The 25,631-nt window shown below is 43.9% G+C and overlaps 1 protein-coding gene and 1 long non-coding RNA gene across 10 annotated transcripts in view; one reads left to right on the forward strand and one right to left on the reverse strand.

Moving 5' to 3' along the window:
* Positions 1-25,631, forward strand: part of HPS4 (HPS4 biogenesis of lysosomal organelles complex 3 subunit 2) — a 119,119-nt gene that overhangs the window by 52,468 nt on the left and 41,020 nt on the right. For all 9 annotated transcript variants that reach the window (XM_063913187.1, XM_063913192.1, XM_063913188.1 and 6 more), the window contains 5 exons: positions 5,420-5,563; positions 8,232-8,339; positions 8,561-8,674; positions 17,549-17,643; positions 25,049-25,115. In XM_063913187.1, coding sequence (XP_063769257.1) covers positions 5,420-5,563; positions 8,232-8,339; positions 8,561-8,674; positions 17,549-17,643; positions 25,049-25,115 — 528 coding nt within the window. The remainder of the gene's footprint in view (positions 1-5,419; positions 5,564-8,231; positions 8,340-8,560; positions 8,675-17,548; positions 17,644-25,048; positions 25,116-25,631) is intronic.
* On the reverse strand, positions 6,911-12,154 carry LOC134887237 (uncharacterized). The gene is made up of 2 exons (XR_010171011.1): positions 11,594-12,154; positions 6,911-7,135 (listed from the first exon to the last, which is right to left on the reverse strand). It is a non-coding gene; the product is annotated as an uncharacterized LOC134887237 (long non-coding RNA).

Genomic DNA, 25,631 nt, shown 5'->3' on the forward strand with positions numbered 1-25,631 from the left:
ATGCATCAGCGGATAACCTTATCGCCACGGACAAGGGTGTCTCTTCTGTGGTGGTTGCAGAGTGCTCATCTGTTAGAAGGCCGCAGATTCGGCATACAGGACTGGGTCCTGGTGACCACGGATGCCAGTCTGAGAGGCTGGGGAGCGGTCACACAGGGAAGAAACTTCCAGGGAGTATGGTCAAGCCTGGAGATGTCTCTTCACATAAATATACTGGAGCTAAGAGCGATTTACAATGCTCTAAGCCTGGCAAAACCCCTGCTTCAGGGTCAGCCGGTGTTGATCCAGTCGGACAACATCACGGCAGTCGCCCACGTAAACAGACAGGGCGACACAAGAAGCAGGAGAGCAATGGCAGAAGCTGCAAGGATTCTTCGCTGGGCGGAAGATCATGTGATAGCACTGTCAGCAGTGTTCATTCCGGGAGTGGACAACTGGGAAGCAGACTTCCTCAGCAGACACGATCTACACCCGGGAGAGTGGGGACTTCATCCAGAAGTCTTCCACATGATTGTGAACCGTTGGGAAAAACCAAAGGTGGATATGATGGCGTCTCGCCTCAACAAAAAACTGGACAGGTATTGCGCCAGGTCAAGAGACCCTCAGGCAATAGCTGTGGACGCTCTGGTAACACCGTGGGTGTTCCAGTCAGTGTATGTGTTTCCTCCTCTGCCTCTCATATCCAAAGTACTGAGAATTATACGGCAAAGGGGAGTAAGAACGATACTCGTGGCTCCGGATTGGCCAAGAAGAACTTGGTACCCGGAACTTCAGGAGATGCTCACGGAAAATCCGTGGCCTCTACCTCTAAGACGGGACCTGATTCAGCAGGGACCGTGTCTATTCCAAGACTTACCGCGGCTGCGTTTGACGGCGTGGCGGTTGAACGCCGAATTCTAAGGGAAAAAGGCATTCCAGAAGAGGTCATTCCTACACTGGTTAAAGCCAGGAAGGAGGTGACTGCATAACATTATCACCGCATTTGGAGAAAATATGTTGCGTGGTGTGAGGCCAGGAAGGCCCCCACGGAGGAATTTCATTTGGGTCGATTCCTACATTTCCTGCAAACAGGATTGTCTATGGGCCTCAAGTTGGGGTCCATTAAGGTTTAAATTTCGGCCCTGTCGATTTTCTTCCAGAAAGAATTGGCTTCAGTTCCTGAAGTCCAGACTTTTGTAAAAGGAGTACTACATATACAGCCCCCGGTTGTGCCCCAGTGGCTCCGTGGGACCTTAATGTAGTTTTGGATTTTCTCAAATCCCATTGGTTTGAGCCACTCAAATCGGCGGATTTGAAATATCTTACATGGAAAGTAACCATGCTACTGGCCCTGGCTTCAGCCAGGAGAGTGTCAGAATTGGCGGCTTTATCGTATAAAAGCCCATATCTGATTTTCCATTCGGACAGGGCAGAACTGCGGACGCGTCCTCATTTTCTGCCTAAGGTGGTGTCAGCGTTTCACCTGAACCAGCCTATTGTGGTGCCTGCGGCTACTAGCGATTTGGAGGATTCCAAGTTGCTGGACGTTGTCAGGGCATTGAAAATATATATTTCAAGGACGGCTGGAGTCAGAAAATCTGACTCGCTGTTTATACTGTATGCACCCAACAAGCTGGGTGCTCCTGCTGCTAAGCAGACGATTGCTCGTTGGATTTGTAGCACAATTCAGCTTGCACATTCTGTGGCAGGCCTGCCACAGCCTAAATCTGTCAAGGCCCATTCCACAAGGAAGGTGGGCTGATCCTGGGCGGCTGCCCGAGGGGTCTCGGCATTACAACTCTGCCGAGCAGCTGCGTGGTCGGGGGAGAACACGTTTGTAAAATTCTACAAATTTGATACCCTGGCTAAAGAGGACCTGGAGTTCTCTCATTCGGTGCTGCAGAGTCATCCGCACTCTCCCGCCCGTTTGGGAGCTTTGGTATAATCCCCATGGTCCTGACGGAGTCCCCAGCATCCACTAGGACGTTAGAGAAAATAAGATTTTACTTACCGATAAATCTATTTCTCGTAGTCCGTAGTGGATGCTGGGCGCCCATCCCAAGTGCGGATTGTCTGCAATACTTGTACATAGTTATTGGTACAAAAATCGGGTTATTATTGTTGTGAGCCATCTTTTCAGAGGCTCCGCTGTTATCATGCTGTTAACTGGGTTCAGATCACAGGTTGTACAGTGTGATTGGTGTGGCTGGTATGAGTCTTACCCGGGATTCAAAATCCTTCCTTATTGTGTACGCTCGTCCGGGCACAGTATCCTAACTGAGGCTTGGAGGAGGGTCATAGGGGGAGGAGCCAGTGCACACCACCTGATCCTAAAGCTTTATTTTTGTGCCCTGTCTCCTGCGGAGCCGCTAATCCCCATGGTCCTGACGGAGTCCCCAGCATCCACTACGGACTACGAGAAATAGATTTATCGGTAAGTAAAATCTTATTTTTTTCAAACACAATGTGGAACAAAAGACAAGAAAAATGTAGACTCTGGTTTGGGCGCACTCTTTGTTGTAATAGTCAAGAATAATAGTATGTGGTAAAGTTAAAACTTAGCATTTATTGATTTTCACATAAAATAAAATTACCATCCACCAATTAAGAGGTGGATGCTAATTTTATCTTATGTGAGGAATCAATAAACACTAATAGGCCCTACACACTGGGCCATATGAGTGAAAGATATGAACGATCTCGTTCAATAATGAACAAGATAACATTCATATCTTTCAGTGTGGAGGCACAAGTGATGAATGATGCGCGGCCCCGCGCTTGTTTATCGCTGGTGCCCCGTCGCTTGTGCATGCAGGCCAATATGGACGATCTCGTCCATATTTGCCTGCACTGCTATGGAGCCGGGTGACGGGGGAAGTGAAGAAACTTCACTTACCCCGTCACTGCCGCCGGGTCGCCCATCAGCCATATCCGCCATCTGGTAGCTCGGCGGTAGATCGCGCAATGTGTAGGGCCCATAAGTTTTAACTCTACCACATATTATTATTCTTGACTATTTCAACAAAAAGTGCGTCCAAACTAGAGTTTTTAATTTGTTGTTTTCTACCTGACTTCCTGTAAACTGTTACTTTTGGATTATCTTTTTTATTTTTTAACAATGCATTTGTATCATTAGATAGGAATGTCTATGGTCTTTGTCCTGCTTATGACACAGATATGCTTTGATCAAAACTGTATCAAATTCCTAACAATGGAATAAATGTTTCAGTCTGGCGAGATGAATATATAGATGAAATATACAGAATGATGGTTGACTAGTAAGAGCTTCTATGACTGTTTTTACACGGTTTTGTCTTCTAATTGTGTCCAGTTGTAAAGCGCAACGGAATTTGCTGCGCTATATAAGAAACTGTTAATAAATAAATAATAAGAGCTGACAGTGAATAAAGTGTGTCCACTTTTGAACAAACCCGTTTTATTTGCTTGCGCTACCCCACTGATTTATGCAACATCATGCTAACCCACCTCATATACTACTGCTCACGGTTAGTTTGTCCATTCCTCTTCAGTAGGGCTCTATGGGAGATAATTGGACAGGCTGTGTCCTCCAGCAAAGACACAGCACGATCCAGCATATCATTTTTGATAACAAGGGGATTCTAATGCTCGGTACACACTGGTAGATATACTGTATATCTACAGACGGACCGGGCAGTGTGTTGAGCATACACACTGCCCTATCCGTCTGGACTAATGTCACGAACTGGGCGGGTGTTTATATGTGCCCGCCCAGTTCAGCCGTCGGTCACTGCCGGCGTCTGCAGCAAGTGTATGGGCGGTCGGCTGACCACCCGTACACACAGCATGATGCGCCAATATATCGTTAGATATATTGGCCGTCTGCTCTGCTGCAGGGCTGACCTGATATGTCTGTGAACGCTGGCATTCAGACATATCGCTCGTACACACTGGCCGATGGACCCGCAGTATATCGGCCTTTCAGTAGATTGGCCAGTGTGTACGCACCAAAAGCCCTACCCAATATACTACACAGAGATATGGGGGGGGGGGGGGGGCGGTGTAGTGAGTTGCAGTTGTTCAAAAGTGGATGATCTCTTTAAAGTTAACAGATCATTCTGATAATTCTGGCACTAGATGGCGCTGCACAAGCACATTCACTGTGAATGGTTGATCATTAAGAAGCAAATAGCCTTGTATCCGCCAAGAAAGAAGTTTTATTTATTTTTTACAGATGGAACCAACACAGATTTTCTGAAATTCCTTTACTTAAACAGTAACTGGTCTGTAGGATAATTCCAAAGCGTATAATTGTAAAAATCCATTGCCAATTTCAGTAATGCACACACATTAAACAGAGCAACTATAACATTAAATGAGTACTGCCATTAAGGGGGAGATGTACTAAGCAGTGAACACAGTGGAGAAGTTACCCATGGCAACCAATCAGCATTGAAGTAACATTTCTAATTTACATACTATAAAATTATACAGAGCAGTTTCTCCACTTGCTCACTTCTCTTCTCTGTTCACTGCTTAGTACATCTCTCCCTAAGACTTTATTTTCACAAGATTTATTATATATATATATATATATATATATATATATATATATATATATATATATATATATATATAATAAATCAACATTTGGAATTGTTTTTGTCATAGAAAAATATTCATATCTTGTGCTTTGTACTATGCTGCATCTATTTATTGAGGGACATGTACAGCTGGCTGTCTAAGCAGGTCCTGTATCCCATAGCAAACTTTCTGTTTCTGTAATTTTGTTCTATTAGTTTAGAAAGTTGAGGTAGTCTGATCACTATGGATTACACCCTAGTTGTAGCACAATTTATTTTGTACCAGTTTTTATAAATGTTCCCGATAAAAATAAAAAAAATTCTAACTTATTACTGTAGGAATGCTAGCAAGAACATTCAGAATTAATTCTTAAATCACTTATTCACAGAGTGGACTAATTTATTTTTTCTATATATATATATATATATATATATATTGTTAAAAACCCAGCTTCCATGTTTACTGTAAAGACACTTCCAATTAGTGGTTTTGATGAGCTATTGTCACGGGAGGCAATCACGAGACTGCCTGTCAGGATACCAGTGGTCACAGTGTCGATGCCGGGATCCAGACAGGTGGTAATCTGCCGCCGCTGGAATACTGGCGCCACAGCCTTATCTCACTCTGTGGGTGTCCACGACACCCATAGAGGGAGAATATAACCTGTGGCGAGCGCAGTGAGCCATCGTGCCCACAGCGTGGCGAGCACAGCGAGCCCGCAAGCTGCTTTCTAGTGCTCGCCCCACTGCCAGGATGACGCTGTTGGTATCTTGACAGCCGGCATCCCAGCCGCCGGTAAATAGTATGTATTCCATTGTCACACGTCCTCTAAAAGGGGAACATGTTGGTAGCTATAATCACTTCTTCTGCATTTCAGACACTTCTAGACCAACAGGAGTTACTGTGTGGCCAAATTGCTGGTGTTGTCCGCTGTATTACTGAAATCTCCAGCTCTCCTCCCAATCTTATCCGATTACGCAAACTGAAATTTGCAATCCAGGTGCATGGGGAGTATTTGTGGGTGAGTAGCTCCGTCTTTACTTTGCTCTACCTAAGGGAAAAATAGGGATCAGTATGAGATCCCGATGCTCGAAATACCGACGCTGGTATCCCGATGTGGACGAAGCCAACAGGGGTGAGTAAGGGGTGTTCTCCCCTCTTGGTGCCTAACCCTACCTAACCGCCCCCGGGTGGTGCCTAAACATTCCCCGCCACCCCCCACTGCCTAACCCAAGCCCCCCCGGGATGCAGCCTAACCCTATCCCTCCCCCCGCAGCCTAAACCTAACTTTCCACCACGCGGCTTACCTGTGGTGCGCCACAGTCTGTCCTCGTTCAGGATCCCAGCTGTCGGTATTCCGGTTCTGGGATGGTGCACCCATTCTGGATGCCGATGTTGGCATTCAGAATAGGGTCGGTTTTCCGGCGTCGGTATTCTGGCTGCTGGGATACCAACAGCCGGGATCCTGACTGCTTCCTGGGAAAAATATGATTTCAAAAGCCCAAATCTAATTTTATTTACATATATTAAGTTTAAATTTATGTATAGATTATAAGCACATTACAAATAGGAGAACATAACTCATTCTCCTTCCAATACATACTGTAACTCATTCTCCTTCCAATTACATTTATTTCACCACATGCTGTACATATGTTTGATAGGTCTGTTCTCTTGCTTTAGTTTGTTTTGCTGTTGCTTGTGTGGGTTACAGCAATAGTACTAATCCTACAGAATGAACAACCGTATAAAAGTGCTAAATATTGTCTTGAGCATATATCATTAGAAAATTGATATTCCAGCATTAACAACCTTTTAGCTAAAAAAAAAAAAAAAACCCCACTAACTAGTACACTATTTACCGTACCTTTACATTGTTTTGCATCTTTTTACATAAATGTTCATTTACCATTTTGTTCATGCCCTCCTTCAACTTTGACTATACAGGTTGAGTATCCCATATCCAAAATGCTTGGGACTAGAAGTATTTTGGATATAGGATTTTTCCGTATTGTGGAATAATTGCATACCATAATGAGATATCATGGCGATGGGACCTAAGTCTAAGCACAGAATGCATTTATGTTTCATATACACCTTATGCACACAGCCTGAGGGTAATTCTAGCCAATAGTTTTAATAACTTTGTGCACATACACACAATTCATATACACCTTACACACACAGCCTGAAGATCATTTAATACAATATTTTTAATAATTTTTTGTATTAAACAAAGTTTGTGTACACTGAGCCATCAGAAAACACAGGTTTCACTATTTCAGTCTCACTCAAAAAATTCCGTATTTCGGTATATTTTCATATGGGATACGCAACCTGTATGTGATGGGTTTAAAAAAACGAAATATTTCAAAATATATATAGTTTATTTTGCTATCAAAAAATGTATTCAGTGCATTTGTCAAATCAGAGCTATTTTGTTCCAAGACGGCCAATAAATAGAGCTGAATGGAATGTTAAAAATAATATATGGCTAGAGAGAAAAAGCTACAGTATGACAGATTGCAGGAGGGCACACACAAGCTGAGACATCATCATTGGTAGAAGTTGGAATGCCCACATAATAACTGATCTGCAATAAAGAAAGAATATAGATTAAATGGTACATCAGTAGTAAATTAATAAATTACTTTTTAAATGTCATGTTGTCTCGCACTGGGAATAATGGTGCTGATGTAATAACTTGGAGAAGGCATAAGGAAGTGATAAACCAGTGATATGTGCAAGGTGATAAACGCACCAGCCAAACAGCTCCAATATGTAAATTAACAGTTAGGAGCTGATTGGCTGCTGCGTGTATCACCTTGCACATATCACTGATTTATCACTTCCTTATGCCTTCTCCAGGTTAATACATCTGCCCCAATATCCTCTCGCGCATATAGATGTGTCCTCATACATTATTGCTGCAACCGTAGCCAAACAGCCTCTGTCAGCATGCCAGGTTCCGTGCAACTGCTAGCGCTGACTGTATTTTTACCTGAAAATGCGTCTTAGTAGCAATGTGATGTGAATGAGACTGCTGGTTAATTTGATATGCAACACTTGTATATCTGATAAGATCTGTATACAAAGTTCTACAATGTAGCAGCTGCGTTTTTTTCCCCCCACACTAAGTTCCGTCTACAGACTCAGTCAAAAAAGACATATGAGGGCAACTTGTATGTCGTTTTCTGTGTTTATCTGCATTGTTCCTCTTATGTCTGCCCTCACTTCATGTTTCCCTATGGGCCTTTTTCCAGCCAATCTCCCTCACTAAATATACTATATATGCAACGGAAGTGATCGCAGTCTGAAGTCCTTTGGGGAGTGAGGCCCATTGAGATGCAAAAGCATCTCAGGGCTGCGATCGCCTCTGCCTGACAGGCAGAGGTGGTCACGGGGCGGGAGGGGGCGTGCCAGTGGCATTAGAACGCCACTGGTGGGGCGCGGTCCGGATAACGCAGGCGTGTCCAGACCGTTGCTGGGGCAGGCCGCGGCGCCGTGCGATGCTTTCACACCCGTGCGGGAGGGATAGGGCCTGACACGCAGGGCGGTCTAGCCCTGTGCTGGGCGTACCCCCGCATGTCAGAGAAACTAATCGTAGTCTACGATCAGGATTGAAACGCCCCCAAAGTTGTGTTTCCCACCCATGCAACAACTTATCTTCACCCTGTACTTTCTTTAAGGCGCTTGGATGCTCGGTGGATGTTGCTGATGTCAGTTGCAAATGTTTTTTGGAAGATTTGATTGGCCTTTTCCGGTTTTATAATGGACCATTGTGGCATGCTTACCGGGTATGTATTGGCATGCTAGTAATAGTGGTGATTTTCCCATTCTGTTTGGTGCTAATGCCCTTTATCCTTCCTATTAATAAACTCTGTTCCTAGCTTATTCATTACACATCTTTTAGTTAAGAATATATATTACAACAAAAAAAACATTCTATTGAGTATTCGTAATATGTCAGCTATGTATTATGTTGCCATTCTGAATGTTGACACATTATTGGTTCTAGGTTCGTTCCCAGTTGGAGCTGAGCGAGGAATGGAACACTTATATAGAGCACATACAGAACACCTCTGACCTGCACAGGATCTTCAACACACTCAGTCATGTGGACAAAACCAAAGTATGATCTTATTGCACACGTTTTGATTTTTTTTGTGTTTCCCTGGTACCACAGCTGGCAGTATTCTTATATACAGTGCTGTGGTGGTCTTCATTTGCAGATTATATGCTATGATATTATTCTTGTGTAATGTAATGCTATGGATGTTTTTCTGTCTGTTACCAGACAGATGTTTTACTGTCTGCAGCTGTGGCTCTCAGTCTTTCTGCCATTTGGTTCTGAGCTGAAAGCTATTAATATTCACTGGGCAGAATTCCTAACCTGCTACTGTAACATGAGAGCTGGTGTTTATATAATCGGTAGCGTAGCATTATGATATTTACTTTGTTCAAATGTATGCTGTGTGCAGTTGTCATAGTGGGGGAAACAGTGGGCCAGATTTACTAAGGGGGGTATTCAATTACTGGGGAAAATGCGTTTTTGCGCTAAAAAGACGCAAAACTACCGCAATTCTATTCAATTGTCCGCGAAACTGTTTTTGCTGTAATTTTACTGCAAATTTCAATTCACCAACTCTGAGCAGGTGATAAACTTGGGGAAAATCCCTATTTTCAGTTAAAAATGTCGGGATTTGGTTCCGAACCCCTGGGACTACCACCTGAATGACTAATTTGGCACTTGAAAGTTTTTAATTATTTTTAATTGGCCAATAATGACGTCATTTTTGGGGTAAAAAAGTGCAAAATGATGGAAATTGGGGTACAAGGTATGGGACAGGTATATTGGGGTGCTCTATGAGTGGGACAAATGTTTTTAGACTTGCAGATGGGAGTAATCGATCTGTTTACACGTTGTTGTTTTTTAAAAGTCCCCTAAAATATCCCAAATATATACTTATACCCATTTTTATGTACCCCAAGTTTAATTTTAGCACTTATTTTGCTGGGAAAAAAATAGCTTTCTATAATTTTTAAACTTTTTGAAAATAATGCCTGTAACAGCCATTTAACCCAATTTCAGTTCCAGAAATACTTTTATTATAACCAATAATTTTTCGCTAATTTGCATATGAATAGAGTGAATCGCGGGGAGTGCACATACCTGTGAAAATGGACTTTTCACAGCAAAAATGGTGAAAACGGCTATTTCGGCGCTAATTGCATACCCCCCTAAAGGGGGGTACTCACGGAGCGATATTCTAAGCAATCTGACTAGATTGCTTAGAATTTGAGCATTATCGCTCCGTGTGTACCCCCTACAGCGATAGCGATGCGCAGCCCCGCGCATCGCTATCGCTGGTGCTAGATTTAGCGGGTCGCTCACTTCACCCGCTGGGTGAAATGAGCGGCCCCCCCGTCTCCCCCCGCACGCTCAGCACACAGATGTGTGCTGAGCGGTTCGCCTGTCTATATGGGCCTTTAGCCTTGAAAAGCTATAAATTGCACAGTGATAAAGTACCAACCAGCCAGCTCCTACAGTAACTGCTATTTTTCAAACCCAGCCTGTAAGATGGCAGTTAGGAGGTGATTGGCTGGCACTATATCTCCATGCAATTTATCACTTTTCAAGGCACAGTTCACTTCCCCCAGCATCCTTTATCTCCCCATGCCTCCTAACCTTAGGTATCTGTTGCATATAGGTGAAATTAGTTTCCGTTGGCTTAAGTGGATTGAGTGCAATGTGTTTATAACCCCTCTCTCACCACCCAGGGGTACTTAATACATATGTGCCTCCACCCAAGCTATATTCTATTTGGCTTGCTTGGGTAAGCCTGATGGGTAGGCAATCTGTGTCCTATGTATAGGCATGTGAGATTACAATTGTACTAGTTTAAACAATAACATGACATTTACACCTGAAATTGTTGCTGTATAAGAATACCTGTATTCTTTATCTGCTTTCACAAAGAATATTACACTAGAATGTTATGCAACAGACAAGTACATAGGTTTTAATGTAAGCACATAGGTATAATAACATTGCCAACATTAACATTTATCTAATAGTTGCACCGTATGTAGTTGTAGAACACATAGATATCCCCTATTAAATACAAATAACAAAACAAAACAAAAATCATAACTATAAACCCGGGTTCAAATTTGTCTCACTGTGTACTGCAGTAACGTCGGTGCACTTACGTTGGGGCCCTTTAAGGAAGATCTTAAGTTTCGTTAACGGTGAGAAAGTATTTCACTAGTTCCACTGTGAAGGATTAGTCAGCACTATATGTGCTGTACTGTATGTTGTCGCTTCTCCTTGTAAGCCTAAACTGAGTTTGAAGTTATATTTCTCTGTTTAACAAACTCTTTAGTTGAATATAGAAATGTTTTTGATTCACGCAGAAAATTACAATTCACCTACTCAATATAGTTGCGTTTAATCCCCTTCAGGAAAGAGTTCCGTCATTTTATATTTAATTCACTCCTCCGTAAAACTCAACTGTAACCATCAAATAAAAATTTCCTTTCCAGTTTTTAACTTTGCTTTATATATTAGTAGCTACATTTGTTTAAAATCCAGAAAGGCAGCATATGTCTCTTCATCTGCCTCCGTTAGAACTTAGTTATGAACCTCTCATTTACTATATGGAGTCACACATGCAGCCACTCTACGGTCCTGCCACTCTTCTACTAACTTGTGTGTAGTTCTGTTAGCTACTCTTCCCTCTGCAACTGTTATGGAGTTGGCGCAATAGGTAGCAATGTCACAGATGGTGCTGCTTATTATGTGAGCTGAGTAATGTAGCTACCGCTACAATGTTTATGAACCTCCGTAGATGAGATCCATTATATTTTATGCAGCTATACTGTACTTTATCTTCTTGGATTAACTGTCACTTAGCTGCTGTAATAGCTACAAAGTATTAGTCTAAGATATTTACTCCTTTGAAGTTACAAGTGCATGCAATATTAGCTGCAGTGCAGGGGCTGTCACTTTGCCTTGGTGTAGCTGGGGTGAGTATAGTATTACACTTACAAATGCCTCACTGCTGCTCAGTCTCCGCCTCCTGCCGACACTCCCCCAACTTCTCCCTTACACTTACAGCCACACAGAATGGAGCCTCTGCTGCTTCTGTGTTGTGACTGTCAGAGTCTGTGTCTGTAGTAGGTAGAGATGCCATAACTCGGGGTACAGGAAGGAACCCTCTCCGCCTCCCTGTCACAGACGCGCCCTTCTAATACTGCTGGTTGATTTGACTAACACTGATGCCGGGTTCTGTGAACAGTGCTGAGCCTCAATGCCGTTGACGCCACCTTTACTGCCAGGAAGCTCTGCTCTGGCTTCACACACTAAGCCCCCTCCGGCCGCCGCAATGTATACCACTCAGCTCTAATGTGGGCGACGGCCGGAGCAGCAATGAGGTGTGTGCTCTCACCAGAGGATCTGCAGTCTCCTTCTCAGCTACACTGACAGCACCTATCCACCCCTCTCTAGTAGTCACATGACCCACTCTGAGGTGATGCCCCGCCCACTGGCAATCACCCCACTAGGTGATTGACAGTTAGGAGCACAAGGACATTAACCATTTAGATGAACTGTGTAACCATAAAATAAGCTTTAATTATATTTACCACTACATTTACATCAATGTACATACAATTACATATATGTGAACTATATTATTTACCTCAGAAAATGCATATAAAAACATTAGTTAACTTCAATATGCTTATACTTAATTTTTATTAAAATATTTGAACTACCTCAGTATAAGTGTTGTATAAACCCTTAATCAGGGTTACATTTCTCCCCCTGGTGCATTGTCACCGTTTTCCATCTATAGGGGCCAATGCACCATCTACCTTACTCACTATGCTAAAATAGTTTATATTCATTCACATCCATTAGCAAGCCACCTCATCTCAATCATTTTGACTGTTGGCCAACTAGGGAGAGATGGAACTACATAGCCTTCATGCCTCCCTGGGATAGTGTTCTCTGATCGTGCTGGTTTCCCTTGTTCTTCTACACCTGACCTATTGACTTCATTTAGTACTGGACTTTGGATGGAAAATTTAAGATATTTGGCTAGGGTAAAGGGATCATGTACTTCACTACGATTGTCACTGAGACTATGTTCTTCCTCTGACGAAGCTTCTAAAGTTATCAAGTCTTTAGCATCTGAATTTGCTGTTTCTCGATCCTGGGACTGATTTACTCTACCTTTGAATTTCGAGAAACATTGGTAATGTAAGGTTGCAGAAGGATGACATGGAGCTGGATCTCTCCCTTGCCTTTGTTCTGAATATGCACTTCCTTCATCAACTGCTTTATCTCGTGACTGGTAACAATAACTGTATGATCCTCGTCGGTTTGGAGCAAATCGACTCCCTTTCACTGGCACTCCACCTATGCCAGTCACATTTGCTGCATGTACACCCTTTTCCCCTTCCAACACTTCAAATTCTACTTTCTCTCCATCTCCTACACTGTACAACAGTTTTAGGGGGTTATTATTCCTTATGGATGTCCAATGTACAAATATGTCTTCTCCGGTGTCATGCCTTTTAATGAAGCCATAGCCTTTCTTTACATGGAACCATATTACTGTGCCAGTCATTTTAATAGACACATACTGTGTCCCTTGACTATTAACTTTATTCATAGAAGATTGTCTCAGCAATATATCATCCACTACCTCAGTCTGTAATCCTATGTCCTTAGTATCCGGTCGCATAGAAACTTCATAGATACAGTCTTCAGGACAGTTGTTTAGAATGTTGGCATCCTTGAGTATTTTATTCTCAGATTCTAGCTGAGACAGTCTTTCTTTCATTTCATTCAGACGAATACGATCCTCCTTTTCAGTTTCTTTACCCACTTCCAATAATTCAGACAGCTCAGTTATTTTTGATTCCAGAGAATGAATATTGTCTTCCTGCTGCTGGTACATTATCAACTTTTGTTGCTCCTGATCTACTCTGGTTTGTCTTTCATCAGATGTCCATGGTTTCCATCTCTCTCTGTATAAACCAAAGTTCTCTTTCAAGCTCTTTATTCCTTTCATCAATTTTGGTGTTAAACATTTGTTCTTCTTTTAGCTTCCATCGGGTTTCATCTAGAACCTCCAACAACTGATAAATATGTTTAGACCGGTCCAGTGCTATATGTCTTATCACCTCTATCGGGGTCTGTACATCCACTGGACTTTCTCTCCTTGTTTGTTCCTCAATGGAAGTTGGAAACAGGGAAAGCAGGTCCTTCTGTTGATCTTTTGGAAGAGCTAATACGAATTGTCCATGTTTCTTAAAATCCTCAACTATTTGCTTTAGCACAGTTTCTAATTTCTGTATACCTACATCTATTTTCACTTCCCCTGAAACTCTCTCTTTCAGTGGTACAACATTCTTATCTCCTATCATTCCATAATCCATATTAGTGACCAAAGTCTGAGCAAGGTTGTCACTAATACCTCCCTCAGTATCCTTCAGGTAAGGATCCAGTCTGACTTTCTTGTCCTTGGATTTTTTCTTTCTCTTCTCCAACTCTACAGGGACATCTAATATTTTTTCATCTTTCACACCTAGGTTATTTCCAATAGTTCCAGCAAACTTGCATGTCACCTCTTCCTTTAAGTCTGGCCGCTGATGGTACTCTAGTTTGTCCATACTTTTAAATTCTCTATGGGCTCCAACTCTCCCGACTGATACAGCAATGGCTTTTTGTCCAACCTTCTCTCTGTTCCTTTGCTTCTTTCCCATATTTCTATTTTATTTTTAGAGATGTGAGGGACTTTGTCAATAACAACTAATGGCAGCTGACACCTGTGGTGTAACAGGGCCTGGGTGTAATTTCTATCTCAAGCAGTGCCTCCAAATGTAACCCCTCTCTCACCACCCAGGGGTACTTAATACATATGTGCCTCCACCCAAGCTATATTCTATTTGGCTTGCTTGGGTAAGCCTGATGGGTAGGCAATCTGTGTCCTATGTATAGGCATGTGAGATTACAATTGTACTAGTTTAAACAATAACATGACATTTACACCTGAAATTGTTGCTGTATAAGAATACCTGTATTCTTTATCTGCTTTCACAAAGAATATTACACTAGAATGTTATGCAACAGACAAGTACATAGGTTTTAATGTAAGCACATAGGTATAATAACATTGCCAACATTAACATTTATCTAATAGTTGCACCGTATGTAGTTGTAGAACACATAGATATCCCCTATTAAATACAAATAACAAAACAAAACAAAAATCATAACTATAAACCCGGGTTCAAATTTGTCTCACTGTGTACTGCAGTAACGTCGGTGCACTTACGTTGGGGCCCTTTAAGGAAGATCTTAAGTTTCGTTAACGGTGAGAAAGTATTTCACTAGTTCCACTGTGAAGGATTAGTCAGCACTATATGTGCTGTACTGTATGTTGTCGCTTCTCCTTGTAAGCCTAAACTGAGTTTGAAGTTATATTTCTCTGTTTAACAAACTCTTTAGTTGAATATAGAAATGTTTTTGATTCACGCAGAAAATTACAATTCACCTACTCAATATAGTTGCGTTTAATCCCCTTCAGGAAAGAGTTCCGTCATTTTATATTTAATTCACTCCTCCGTAAAACTCAACTGTAACCATCAAATAAAAATTTCCTTTCCAGTTTTTAACTTTGCTTTATATATTAGTAGCTACATTTGTTTAAAATCCAGAAAGGCAGCATATGTCTCTTCATCTGCCTCCGTTAGAACTTAGTTATGAACCTCTCATTTACTATATGGAGTCACACATGCAGCCACTCTACGGTCCTGCCACTCTTCTACTAACTTGTGTGTAGTTCTGTTAGCTACTCTTCCCTCTGCAACTGTTATGGAGTTGGCGCAATAGGTAGCAATGTCACAGATGGTGCTGCTTATTATGTGAGCTGAGTAATGTAGCTACCGCTACAATGTTTATGAACCTCCGTAGATGAGATCCATTATATTTTATGCAGCTATACTGTACTTTATCTTCTTGGATTAACTGTCACTTAGCTGCTGTAATAGCTACAAAGTATTAGTCTAAGATATTTACTCCTTTAAAGTTACAAGTGCATGCAATATTAGCTGCAGTGCAGGGGCTGTCACTTTGCCTTGGTGTAGCTGGGGTGAGTATAGTATTACACTTACAAATGCCTCACTGCTGCTCAGTCTCCGCCTCCTGCCGACACTCCCCCAACTTCTCCCTTACACTTACAGCCACACAGAATGGAGCCTCTGCTGCTTCTGTGTTGTGACTGTCAGAGTCTGTGTCTGTAGTAGGTAGAGATGCCATAACTCGGGGTACAGGAAGGAACCCTCTCCGCCTCCCTGTCACAGACGCGCCCTTCTAATACTGCTGGTTGATTTGACTAACACTGATGCCGGGTTCTGTGAACAGTGCTGAGCCTCAATGCCGTTGACGCCACCTTTACTGCCAGGAAGCTCTGCTCTGGCTTCACACACTAAGCCCCCTCCGGCCGCCGCAATGTATACCACTCAGCTCTAATGTGGGCGACGGCCGGAGCAGCAATGAGGTGTGTGCTCTCACCAGAGGATCTGCAGTCTCCTTCTCAGCTACACTGACAGCACCTATCCACCCCTCTCTAGTAGTCACATGACCCACTCTGAGGTGATGCCCCGCCCACTGGCAATCACCCCACTAGGTGATTGACAGTTAGGAGCACAAGGACATTAACCATTTAGATGAACTGTGTAACCATAAAATAAGCTTTAATTATATTTACCACTACATTTACATCAATGTACATACAATTACATATATGTGAACTATATTATTTACCTCAGAAAATGCATATAAAAACATTAGTTAACTTCAATATGCTTATACTTAATTTTTATTAAAATATTTGAACTACCTCAGTATAAGTGTTGTATAAACCCTTAATCAGGGTTACATGTTTGCCTCAGCTTGGTAGAAAGTAAAAAAACAAAACTATTTAATAGCACTGAGAGCCAATCTTTTTATCAGCGGTTTTCAACCAGTGTGCCGCGATCAGTACGCCAATATGCTGCCAGTCCATCGTGCTTACACTGGAGAAGTTTTTTCCCAGCCCACCTCTTCTACTTATGAGATGGGGAAGCTGGGCCTTCAGGGGTTCAGGGGGAAGTCCAGGTCCTGGGGGGAGCCAAAGCCCTGGAATAGAAAGTGCAGCTTCTTCTCCCAGACAGTCACATAGCTTGGGCATTGGAAGAACACTAGCTCTAGTCTAAGCTGACAGAATTTATGCAAACAATCCATTTTATGTTAGGCCAGGATTGTCTTTCTCATATTCTGTAGCTGCATTGCAAAGGGACTTGTGTATAGGTATTCTAAATGCTGTCAATAAAATCACTTTACTGACTGCATTTTATAGTGATTTTTCCTAGTGTCTTAGTTTTTATAATCCATACCTCCCAACATGATTCTCTCCAAGAGGGACACAATGCTCTGCTCCTGGACTTTTCTCTTAATGTATGATTGCCGGCACCTGTTTCGAACAGGTTAATGAATAAGAAAGGTGTTATGTCCAGGAGCAGAGTATTCTATCCCTACTGGAGAGGGTCATGTTGGGTGGTATGGTAATCTAAGACTCTGTGTGCATGGGTTAGACGCCTATACATGTTTGATGCCCTCCATATATCGTCTGACATATAACGTGCACATGTTGATGATGTGCCTTGTCAGTTGTAGCATCTAGTTCAGCAAGCTGTGAATGAATAAATGTTGAAAATCACTACCTTAGACTAGTGGTTCTCAAACTCAGTCCTCAGGACCCAAACCAGCTCACCTTTGCCAAATCACCCAGTAGCTGCACAGATGTAGCTATTACTCACTGACACATTTTAGCTCCACAGGTGGAGCTAATTATTCCACTTATTGTTCTGTGGGGAGACATGGAAAACATGCACATGCAAAGTTTGAGAACCTGTCTTAAATTATTCTCTTATTCATTTTCCTTTTTTGCAGGTAGATCCACTTCTCTTGCTGAAGGCAGCTCTCATTTTGCAAACCTGTCAGCGCTTCCCTCATGTACTTGCTGGCTGCATTATGTACAAAAACCGGTATGCACAATATCTCCAAGGTGTGGGATTGAATTGAATAATTCTGTGATTTAGTGAAGGACATCTGCCTACAAGCTTAATATATTCGTTTTCATCATGTGAGGTTTCTAGCTGAACAGTAATAAATTCCAAATAGCTCCAGCTATTACTGTATGTGAAAGGATGCAGAAAGTAAAATATAGTGTAGTAAGCTCTTCCAGTTGATAATTGTGTTTACTGTTGTAGTAGACCATTGTAACCAATAAAGGTACCCAGTATTTCCTGAATTGTAGTTATAATAATACTTTCTGCTGCTATCGTGTTATGGCTACAATGCTGGCCTGTACTGGAAAGAATATAAGTGACTAATAATCTGGGTAACCCCATGGCTGTGATTTCAACACAAAGGCGATGTCACGCTGGCAGTTTGTGCACCAGTATTTGGAACATGGTGGTTATACTCTATTATCCTGCACATACAGATGTGTCCTCATCTAGCCTCAATACACTATGCAGTGCAAGATACCTGGGGCAAGTGAGGTCTTTTTTTTTTCTTTTCTATTTCGTCCTAGAGGATGTTGGGCACTCTCAAAAGACCATGGGGTATAGACGGGATCCGCAGGAGACGTGGGCACTTTAAGACTTTCAAAGGGGTGTGACCTGGCTCCTCCCTCTATATCCCTCCCCAGCCTCAGTTTTAGAAATGTGCCCGGACGAGACACAGGGCACTCGGGGAGCTCTTAGAGTTTCTCTGAAAAGACTTAATGTTAGGTTTTTTATTTTGGGGAGATCTGCTGGCTACAGACTCCCTGCTTCGTGGGAAAGAGGGTAGAGCAGTCTAGACCCACTTCTAATGAGTTTCAGGGCTCTGCTGCTGCTGACAGGATGCCTTCAGCTCCTGATGGGAGATGAACGCCGGGCTCTCCTGGATGCTCCCTCCCACAGCTTGCCGTCCCCCCTCTTCAGCCAGAAGTCAGAAGACAGGTGAGTATTGAGGAAAAGACATCTTCTTCAAAAAGACGGCATATAAGAGGTACCGCACAGCGGCTTGCTCAGTGCGCGCCAGGCTCCCGTTCAGGTCACACCGCTGGGTGCAGGGCGCTGGGGGGGGCGCGCCCTGGGGAGCTTGTTACCTCTATAAACTGTTTGGCAATGATATTCAGTGCCTAGGCACTGTCCGCAATACACCCGCCAGGATAAAGATAGAAAATTAAGCGGGACGCAGCGCGCCATGTTGGGGGCGGGGCTTCTTCCTCACTGCTCACTGGCGCCATTTTCCTCCTCAGTGAAGTCGCTGGTCCTTCCTCACCCGCAGCAAGTTCCAGGGGGCTCAAAACAGAAGGGGGGGCATATTTATTTATTATAAGTAAAGCGCAGCAGCTCTGGGACATTTATTAGTGTGGTCAGACCTGCTTATTTGGCGCTGGGGTGTGAGCTGGCTATTTCCCTTTGTGTTCCCTCACAGACTTGGTGTGTGTGCTGTCTCTGGGTAGTCGACATGTCTGAGGCAGATTATCCTTCTTCGGGGGATAATTTATCAGGGACACCGAATGTCCGACTGCAGATTGGTTAACTACATTGAATGCCTTACATGCTAGTGTCACGTCATTAATCAAAAATTTGATCAGCCTGAATCTCAATCCCAGGTGTGGAAAAGATCAGTGGAGGACGCTTTATTACAAATGCAAGACCCTGCGGGGTCGCACAAGCGTAGTTTTGACCAGTTAGTTGACACGGATACCGACACGGACTCGGAGGCCGATGTCGATTATGCTGATTCTAGGTTGGTCCCTAAATTGGCTAAGAGTATTCAGTATATGATTGTTGCTGATTTCTAAAAGGATCAGAGTGGCATACCCCTTTCCCGAGTCTGATAGGGATACGTGGGAAAATCCCCCCACAGCAGACAAAGCCCTGGCGCGTTTGTCAAAACAGGTAGCCCACCCTGCAGCCTAATCGACGGCCCTTATGGAGCCGGCAGACCGTAAGCAGGAGGCTACCCTAAAGGCTATTTTCACTACTACAGGGACGCTGCTCAGGCCTTTTATTGCATCGGCGTGGGTCAGTAGTGCTATTGAAAAGTGGGCGGACACTTTGTCTTCTGATTGAGATACTCTGGATAGAGAGAACATCCAGGTAACGCTTGGTTATATCAGAGATGCAGCTGCATACTTGAAAGAGGCTGCAAGGGATGCTGGCCTGCTAGGTGCTAAGGCGAATGCTATGTCCGTTGCGGCTTGACGAACGCTCTGGACTTACCAGTGGAATGCTGATGCTGATTCCAAGAGAAATATGGAGTCTCTTCCTTTTAAGGGAGGTGAACTTTTCGGTGACGGTCTTACTGATTTAGTATCAGCAGCTACCGCGGGTAAATCTACCTTTTTTCCTTCTGTTCCTACGCAACAGAAGAAACCGCCACATTATCAAATGCAGTCCTTTCGGCCCAACAAGTATAGAAGAGGCCGAGGAAACTTCTTCCTGGCTACCAGAGGAAGAGGCAAGAGGGTATCCGCATCCTCGGGTTCCCAGGAGCAGAAGTCCTCCCCGGCTTCTGCCAAATCCTCCGCATGACGCCAGGTCTCCCTTACAGGGGCCCGCACCGGTGGGGGCACGCCTAAAGCTTTTCAGTCAGGTCTGGGTTCGCTCGGGTCTAGACCCTTGGGTATTGAGTATTGTGTCCCAAGGGTACAAACTGGAGTTTCAAGACGTTCCCCCTCACCGTTTTTTCAGATCAGCATTACCAGCTTCGCTTCCGGACAGGGCTCTGGTCTGCGGTGCAGTACATATCTTGTGTCAAAATCAGGTGGTGGTCCCGGTACCCCTGACGCAGCAGGGGCAGGGGTTTTATTCAAGCCTGTTTGTGGTGCCGAAGCCGGGTGGCTCGGTAAGACCAATCCTCAACCTGAAATCTCTCAATTTCTTCCTGGTGAAATTCAAATTCAAGATGGAGTCTCTCAGAGCGGTGATCTCCAGTCTGGAGGAGGGGGAATTCATGGTCTCATTGGACATCAAGGACGCCTACCTTCATGTCCCCATTTATCCTCCTCATCAAAGTTTCCTGAGGTTTGCTATCCAGGATACGCACTACCAGTTTCAGACGTTGCCGTTTGGTCTATCCACGGCTCCGAGGAATTTCACCAAAGTAATGGTAGAAATGATGGTTCTCCTGCGCAAGCAAGGAGTTACAATTATCCCGTACTTGGACGATCTCCTGATAAAGGCGAGGTCCAAGGACAAATTGTTGCAGGATATTGCACTATCCCTGTCAATTCTACAACAGCACGGCTGGCTCCTGAACTTGCCGAAATCACAGTTAATCCCGACAACCCGGTTGGCGTTTTTGGGCATGATACTGGACACGGTCCAACAGAGAGTGTTTCTCCCCATGGAGAAAGCTCAGGAAATTCAGAGTCTGGTAAGACTCTTGCTAAAACCGAAAACGGTCTCCATTCATCAATGCATTCAATTGCTGGGAAAAATGGTGGCGGCATACGAGGCCCTCCAGTTTGGGAGGTTCCATGCCAGAGTGTTCCAGTGGGACCTGTTGGACAAATGGTCCGGATCCCACCTTCGTATGCACCGGAGGATAATTCTATCTCCCAACACCAGAGTCTCACTTCTGTGGTGGCTCCATAGCTCTCACCTCCTTGCGGGATGCCGGTTCGGGGTTCAGGACTGGATCCTGGTAACCACGGATGCAAGTCTCCGAGGTTGGGGGGCAGTCACTCTGGGGGTGAGCTTTCAAGGAAGATGGTCAAGTCCGGAAACGCATCTTCACATAACCGTTCTGGAACTGAGAGCCATTTACAACGGCCTCCTACAAGCGGAACATCTTCTTCGGAACCTGCCGGTTCTGATCCAATCGGACAATGTCACGGCAGTGGCTTACATCAACCGCCAAGGCGGCACGAGAAGCAGAGCACCAATGGCAGAAGCCACGAAAATTCTTTGTTGGGCGGAAAAACATACAAGCGCTCTGTCGGCAATATTCATTTCTGGGAGTGGACAACTGGGAAGCAGACTTCCTCAGCAGACATGACCTTCATCCAGGAGAGTGGAGCCTCCATCAGGAGGTCTTCACACTGATAACAGTTCGATGGGGGGTTCCCCATATAGACATGATGGCGTCTCGCCTCAACAGAAAACTTCTGAGGTATTGTTCCAGGTCCAGGGACCCTCAGGCGGAGGCAGTGGATGCGCTGACAACACCCTGGGTGTTTCCGTCGGTGTACATTTTCCCTCCGCTTCCTCTCATCCCAAAGGTGTTGAGATTTCTAAAAAGAACAAACATTCCAGCGCTCCTTGTAGCCCCAGATTGGCCAAGGAGAACGTGGTACCCGGATCTTCAGATGCTACTAGTCGACGATCCCTGGCCTCTTCCTCTACGCGAGGACCTGCTGCGGCAAGGGCCGTTTGTCCACCAAGACTTACAGCGGCTACGTTTGACGGCATGGCGGTTGAACGCCAGATTTTAGCCTGGAAGGGTAGTCCCAGTGAAGTCATATTTACTCTTATTCTTGCCAGGAAGGCTGTGACGTCAAAGCACTATCACCGTATTTGGAGGAAATATATTTCCTGGTGCGAGTCCAAGAGAGCTCCAGTGGAGAAATTTGACCTTGGACGTTTTCTCCATTTTCTACAGAATGGAGTGGATGCGGGCCTTAGATTAGGCTCCATTAAAGTGCAGAATTCTGCCTTGTCCATTTTCTTTCAGAAACAATTGGCCTCACTTCCTGAAGTGCAGACCTTTGTGAAAGGGGTGTTGCACATCCAACCTCTTTTTGTGCCCCCTGTTGCACCTTGGGACCTTATCGTCGTATTATCGTTCCTTCAGTCACATTGGTCTGAACCTTTGCGTAAAGTGGAGTTAAAGTTCCTCGCTTGGAAAGTTGTCATTTTGTTGGCGTTGGCATCCGCAAGGCGGGTGTCTGAGTTGGCGGCCTTGTCTCACATGAGCCCTTACTTAATTTTCCATGAAGATAGAGCAGAGTTGCGAACTCGGCAACAATTTCTGCTAAAGGTAGTGTCCTCTTTTCATATCAACCAACCTATTGTGGTGCCAGTGGCTACTGGCGCTTTGGCTGAGAATAAGTCTCTGGATGTGGTCAGAGCTTTAAAGATTTATGTAGCCAGGACGGCTCCATTGAGGAAAACAGAGTCTCTGTTTATTTTGTATGCTTCCAATAAGATTGGGGTTCCTGCAACTTTGCAGAGCTGCTACTTGGTCGGGGTCGAACACGTTTGCTAAATTCTACAAGTTTGATACCTTGGCCGATGAAGACCTTAAATTTGGTCAATCGGTGCTGCAGAGTCATCCACACTCTCCCGCCTGCTATTGAGCTTTGGTATAAACCCCATGGTCTTTTGAGAGTGCCCAACATCCTCTAGGATGAAATAGAAAATAGGATTTTAAATACCTACCGGTAAATCCTTTTCTATGAGTCCGTAGAGGATGTTGGGCGCCCGTCCCAGTGCGTACTGTATCTGCAGTTTAGGTCTGGTTACACACAGGTTGTGTTTTTGGTTTTTTTTTCTTCAGCTTGTTGCTGTGGTTTTGTCCGTGTCCGTTGACATGTGTTCAGTTATCTGCCATGTTATACGGCATGCTTATGGCGTGAGCTGGTGTTGGCTCACCTTGTTTGTTAAGTCCTTTCCTCGTAATGTCCGTCTCGCCGGGCACAGTTCCAAAGTGAGTCTGGGGAGGGATATAGAGGGAGGAGCCAGGTCACGCTCCTTTGAAAGTCTTAAAGTGCCCATGTCTCCTGCGGATCCCGTCTATACCCCATGGTCTTTTGAGAGTGCCCAACATCCTCTACGGACTCATAGAAAAGGATTTACTGGTAGGTATTTAAAATCCTATTTTTTCTTTCCGAAAATGCATCTATGTGACTAGGATTGCACCAAGAGACTGTGCTAATTACATTGATGTGTGACACTTGTATATTGAGTGTGACTGAGTCTGTACATGATGCACAACAGAACTTGGTATTGAAAACAGCCACAGCCGCTGCATCATAGTGCTCAGTATGCAGATCCAGAGACTCGGGGGGTAATTCAGAGTTGATCGCAGCAGCAAATTTGTTAGCATTTGGGTAAAACCATGGTGGTAATTCCGAGTTGATCGCTAGCTGCTTTCGTTCGCTGTGCAGCGATGTGGCAAAAAATGGCACTTCTGCACATGCGGCGCAATGCGCACGCGCGAAGTAATTTTACAAGGAACAATATAGTTTCACACAAGGTCTAGCGAAGCTCTTCAGTCGCACTGGTGGCCGCAGAGTGATTGACATGAAGTGGGCGTTTCTGGGTGTCAACTGACCGTTTTCAGGGAGTGTTCGTAAAAACGCAGGCATGCCAGGAAAATCGCAGGCGTGGCTGGGCGAACGCAGGGCGTGTTCATGATGTCAAAACAGGAACTGAACAGTCTGAAGTCATGGCAAGCGCTGAGTAGGTATTGGGCTATTCTAAAACTGCACAAAAAAATTATGCCGCCGCTCTGCGATCCTTTCGTTCGCACTTCTGCTAAGCTAAAATACACTCCCAGTGGGAGGCGGCATAGCGTTTGCATGGCTGCTAAAAACTGCTAGCGAGCGAACAACTCGGAATTATTTCTGAGCAGGGTAAATACTGGCTGCTTTATTTTTACACTGCAATTTAGATTATAGTTTGAACACATCCCACCCAAATCTAACTCTCTACACATATTATATCTGTCCTCCCTGCAGTGCACATGGTTTTGCCCAACTGCTAACAAATTTGCTGCTGCGATCAACTCTGAATTAGGCCCTCAGTCACACAGATATTCAAGTCATACTTGCCTACCTGACCCTCTCCATGAGGGAGAAAATGCTCTGTTCCTGGACTTTCCTGGTAATGTATGATTGCCATCACCAGTGGTGAGCTAGTTAAATGATAAGAAAGGTGTTTCACCACAGGTGATGGCAATCATACATTACAAGGAAAGTCCAGGAACAGAGCATTTTCTCCCTCATGGAGAGGGTCAGGTAGGCAAGCATGATTCAAGTGTAACATATAAAATTAAACAGCAGTCTCCTAGTGCACCCTAGTAGCATCACATTGTGACTGAGACACATTTTTGCAAAAAAGACACCCAACGTTAGCAGAGTCTCACGGGACCTGGGGCTGTTTGGCGCAACTGCAGCAATGTTTTATGAGAACACATCTGTATCTGATAGGGAAATACAGAGTGTCACAAATCACTCTTGCAACAGTAATCAAAGACTTTCATCTATGCCTACAATAGTCTTTTTTGTTCCCTTAGGTGGAAAGTGTCAGCATTTTAATGACACAATGATGATTATTTCCACCCTTGAAATCTGTGTTGTATTGCTTTCTATAGAGAAACGAACATAACATTTTTATTTATTTACTGTGTTTGATAGTGTTGTTTTTTTCTTTTGACATTTAGGATAGTGAGTACACAGCTCCCCCCTCCCCTCACTTCCAGGGTTCTCATTCAGAGGCTTGTACAATCTGTGAGTATCCCAGGAAATGTTATTGTGTGTTGATCATCAATATGTTACAGCTATAAAATGTTGCAATGTGTATCCACACTCCACAGCAAGGCCACCAACTAACCAGCACTTCTTGTGATTTGCAGTTTTATTATTTGTCCTGTTTGTAGTATCAGAGATTGTTGTACAAAAACAGTGGCTAGAGTCCGCACAAATGATCTCATCAGAGTAATTATATATCTAAATGAACCAATATGGTGGCTTGTATGCTATAAATTGAATAAGGACTACGCCTAATTGGTGGTGCTCCCAGAAATTTGTAATAATACAATGAGTGAAAATTTGCTCATAGCAAATGAGATTGTTAGGTGAACAGCAGGGGAGAAAGCTTGTGAGATGTGAGCAGCGGCAACATTACAGTAATAATATCTTGTAGATTTAAAACAGCGATTTGTTTTAAGGCAAAACCGGGTTGGTTTTGTCTTACACCAAATTGTGGCTCTAGTGCCTGCTAGATTTAAAGCATCAGCTTAGTGA

Source organism: Pseudophryne corroboree, chromosome 1 (assembly GCF_028390025.1).
Source record: "Pseudophryne corroboree isolate aPseCor3 chromosome 1, aPseCor3.hap2, whole genome shotgun sequence".
Lineage (NCBI taxonomy): Eukaryota > Metazoa > Chordata > Amphibia > Anura > Myobatrachidae > Pseudophryne > Pseudophryne corroboree.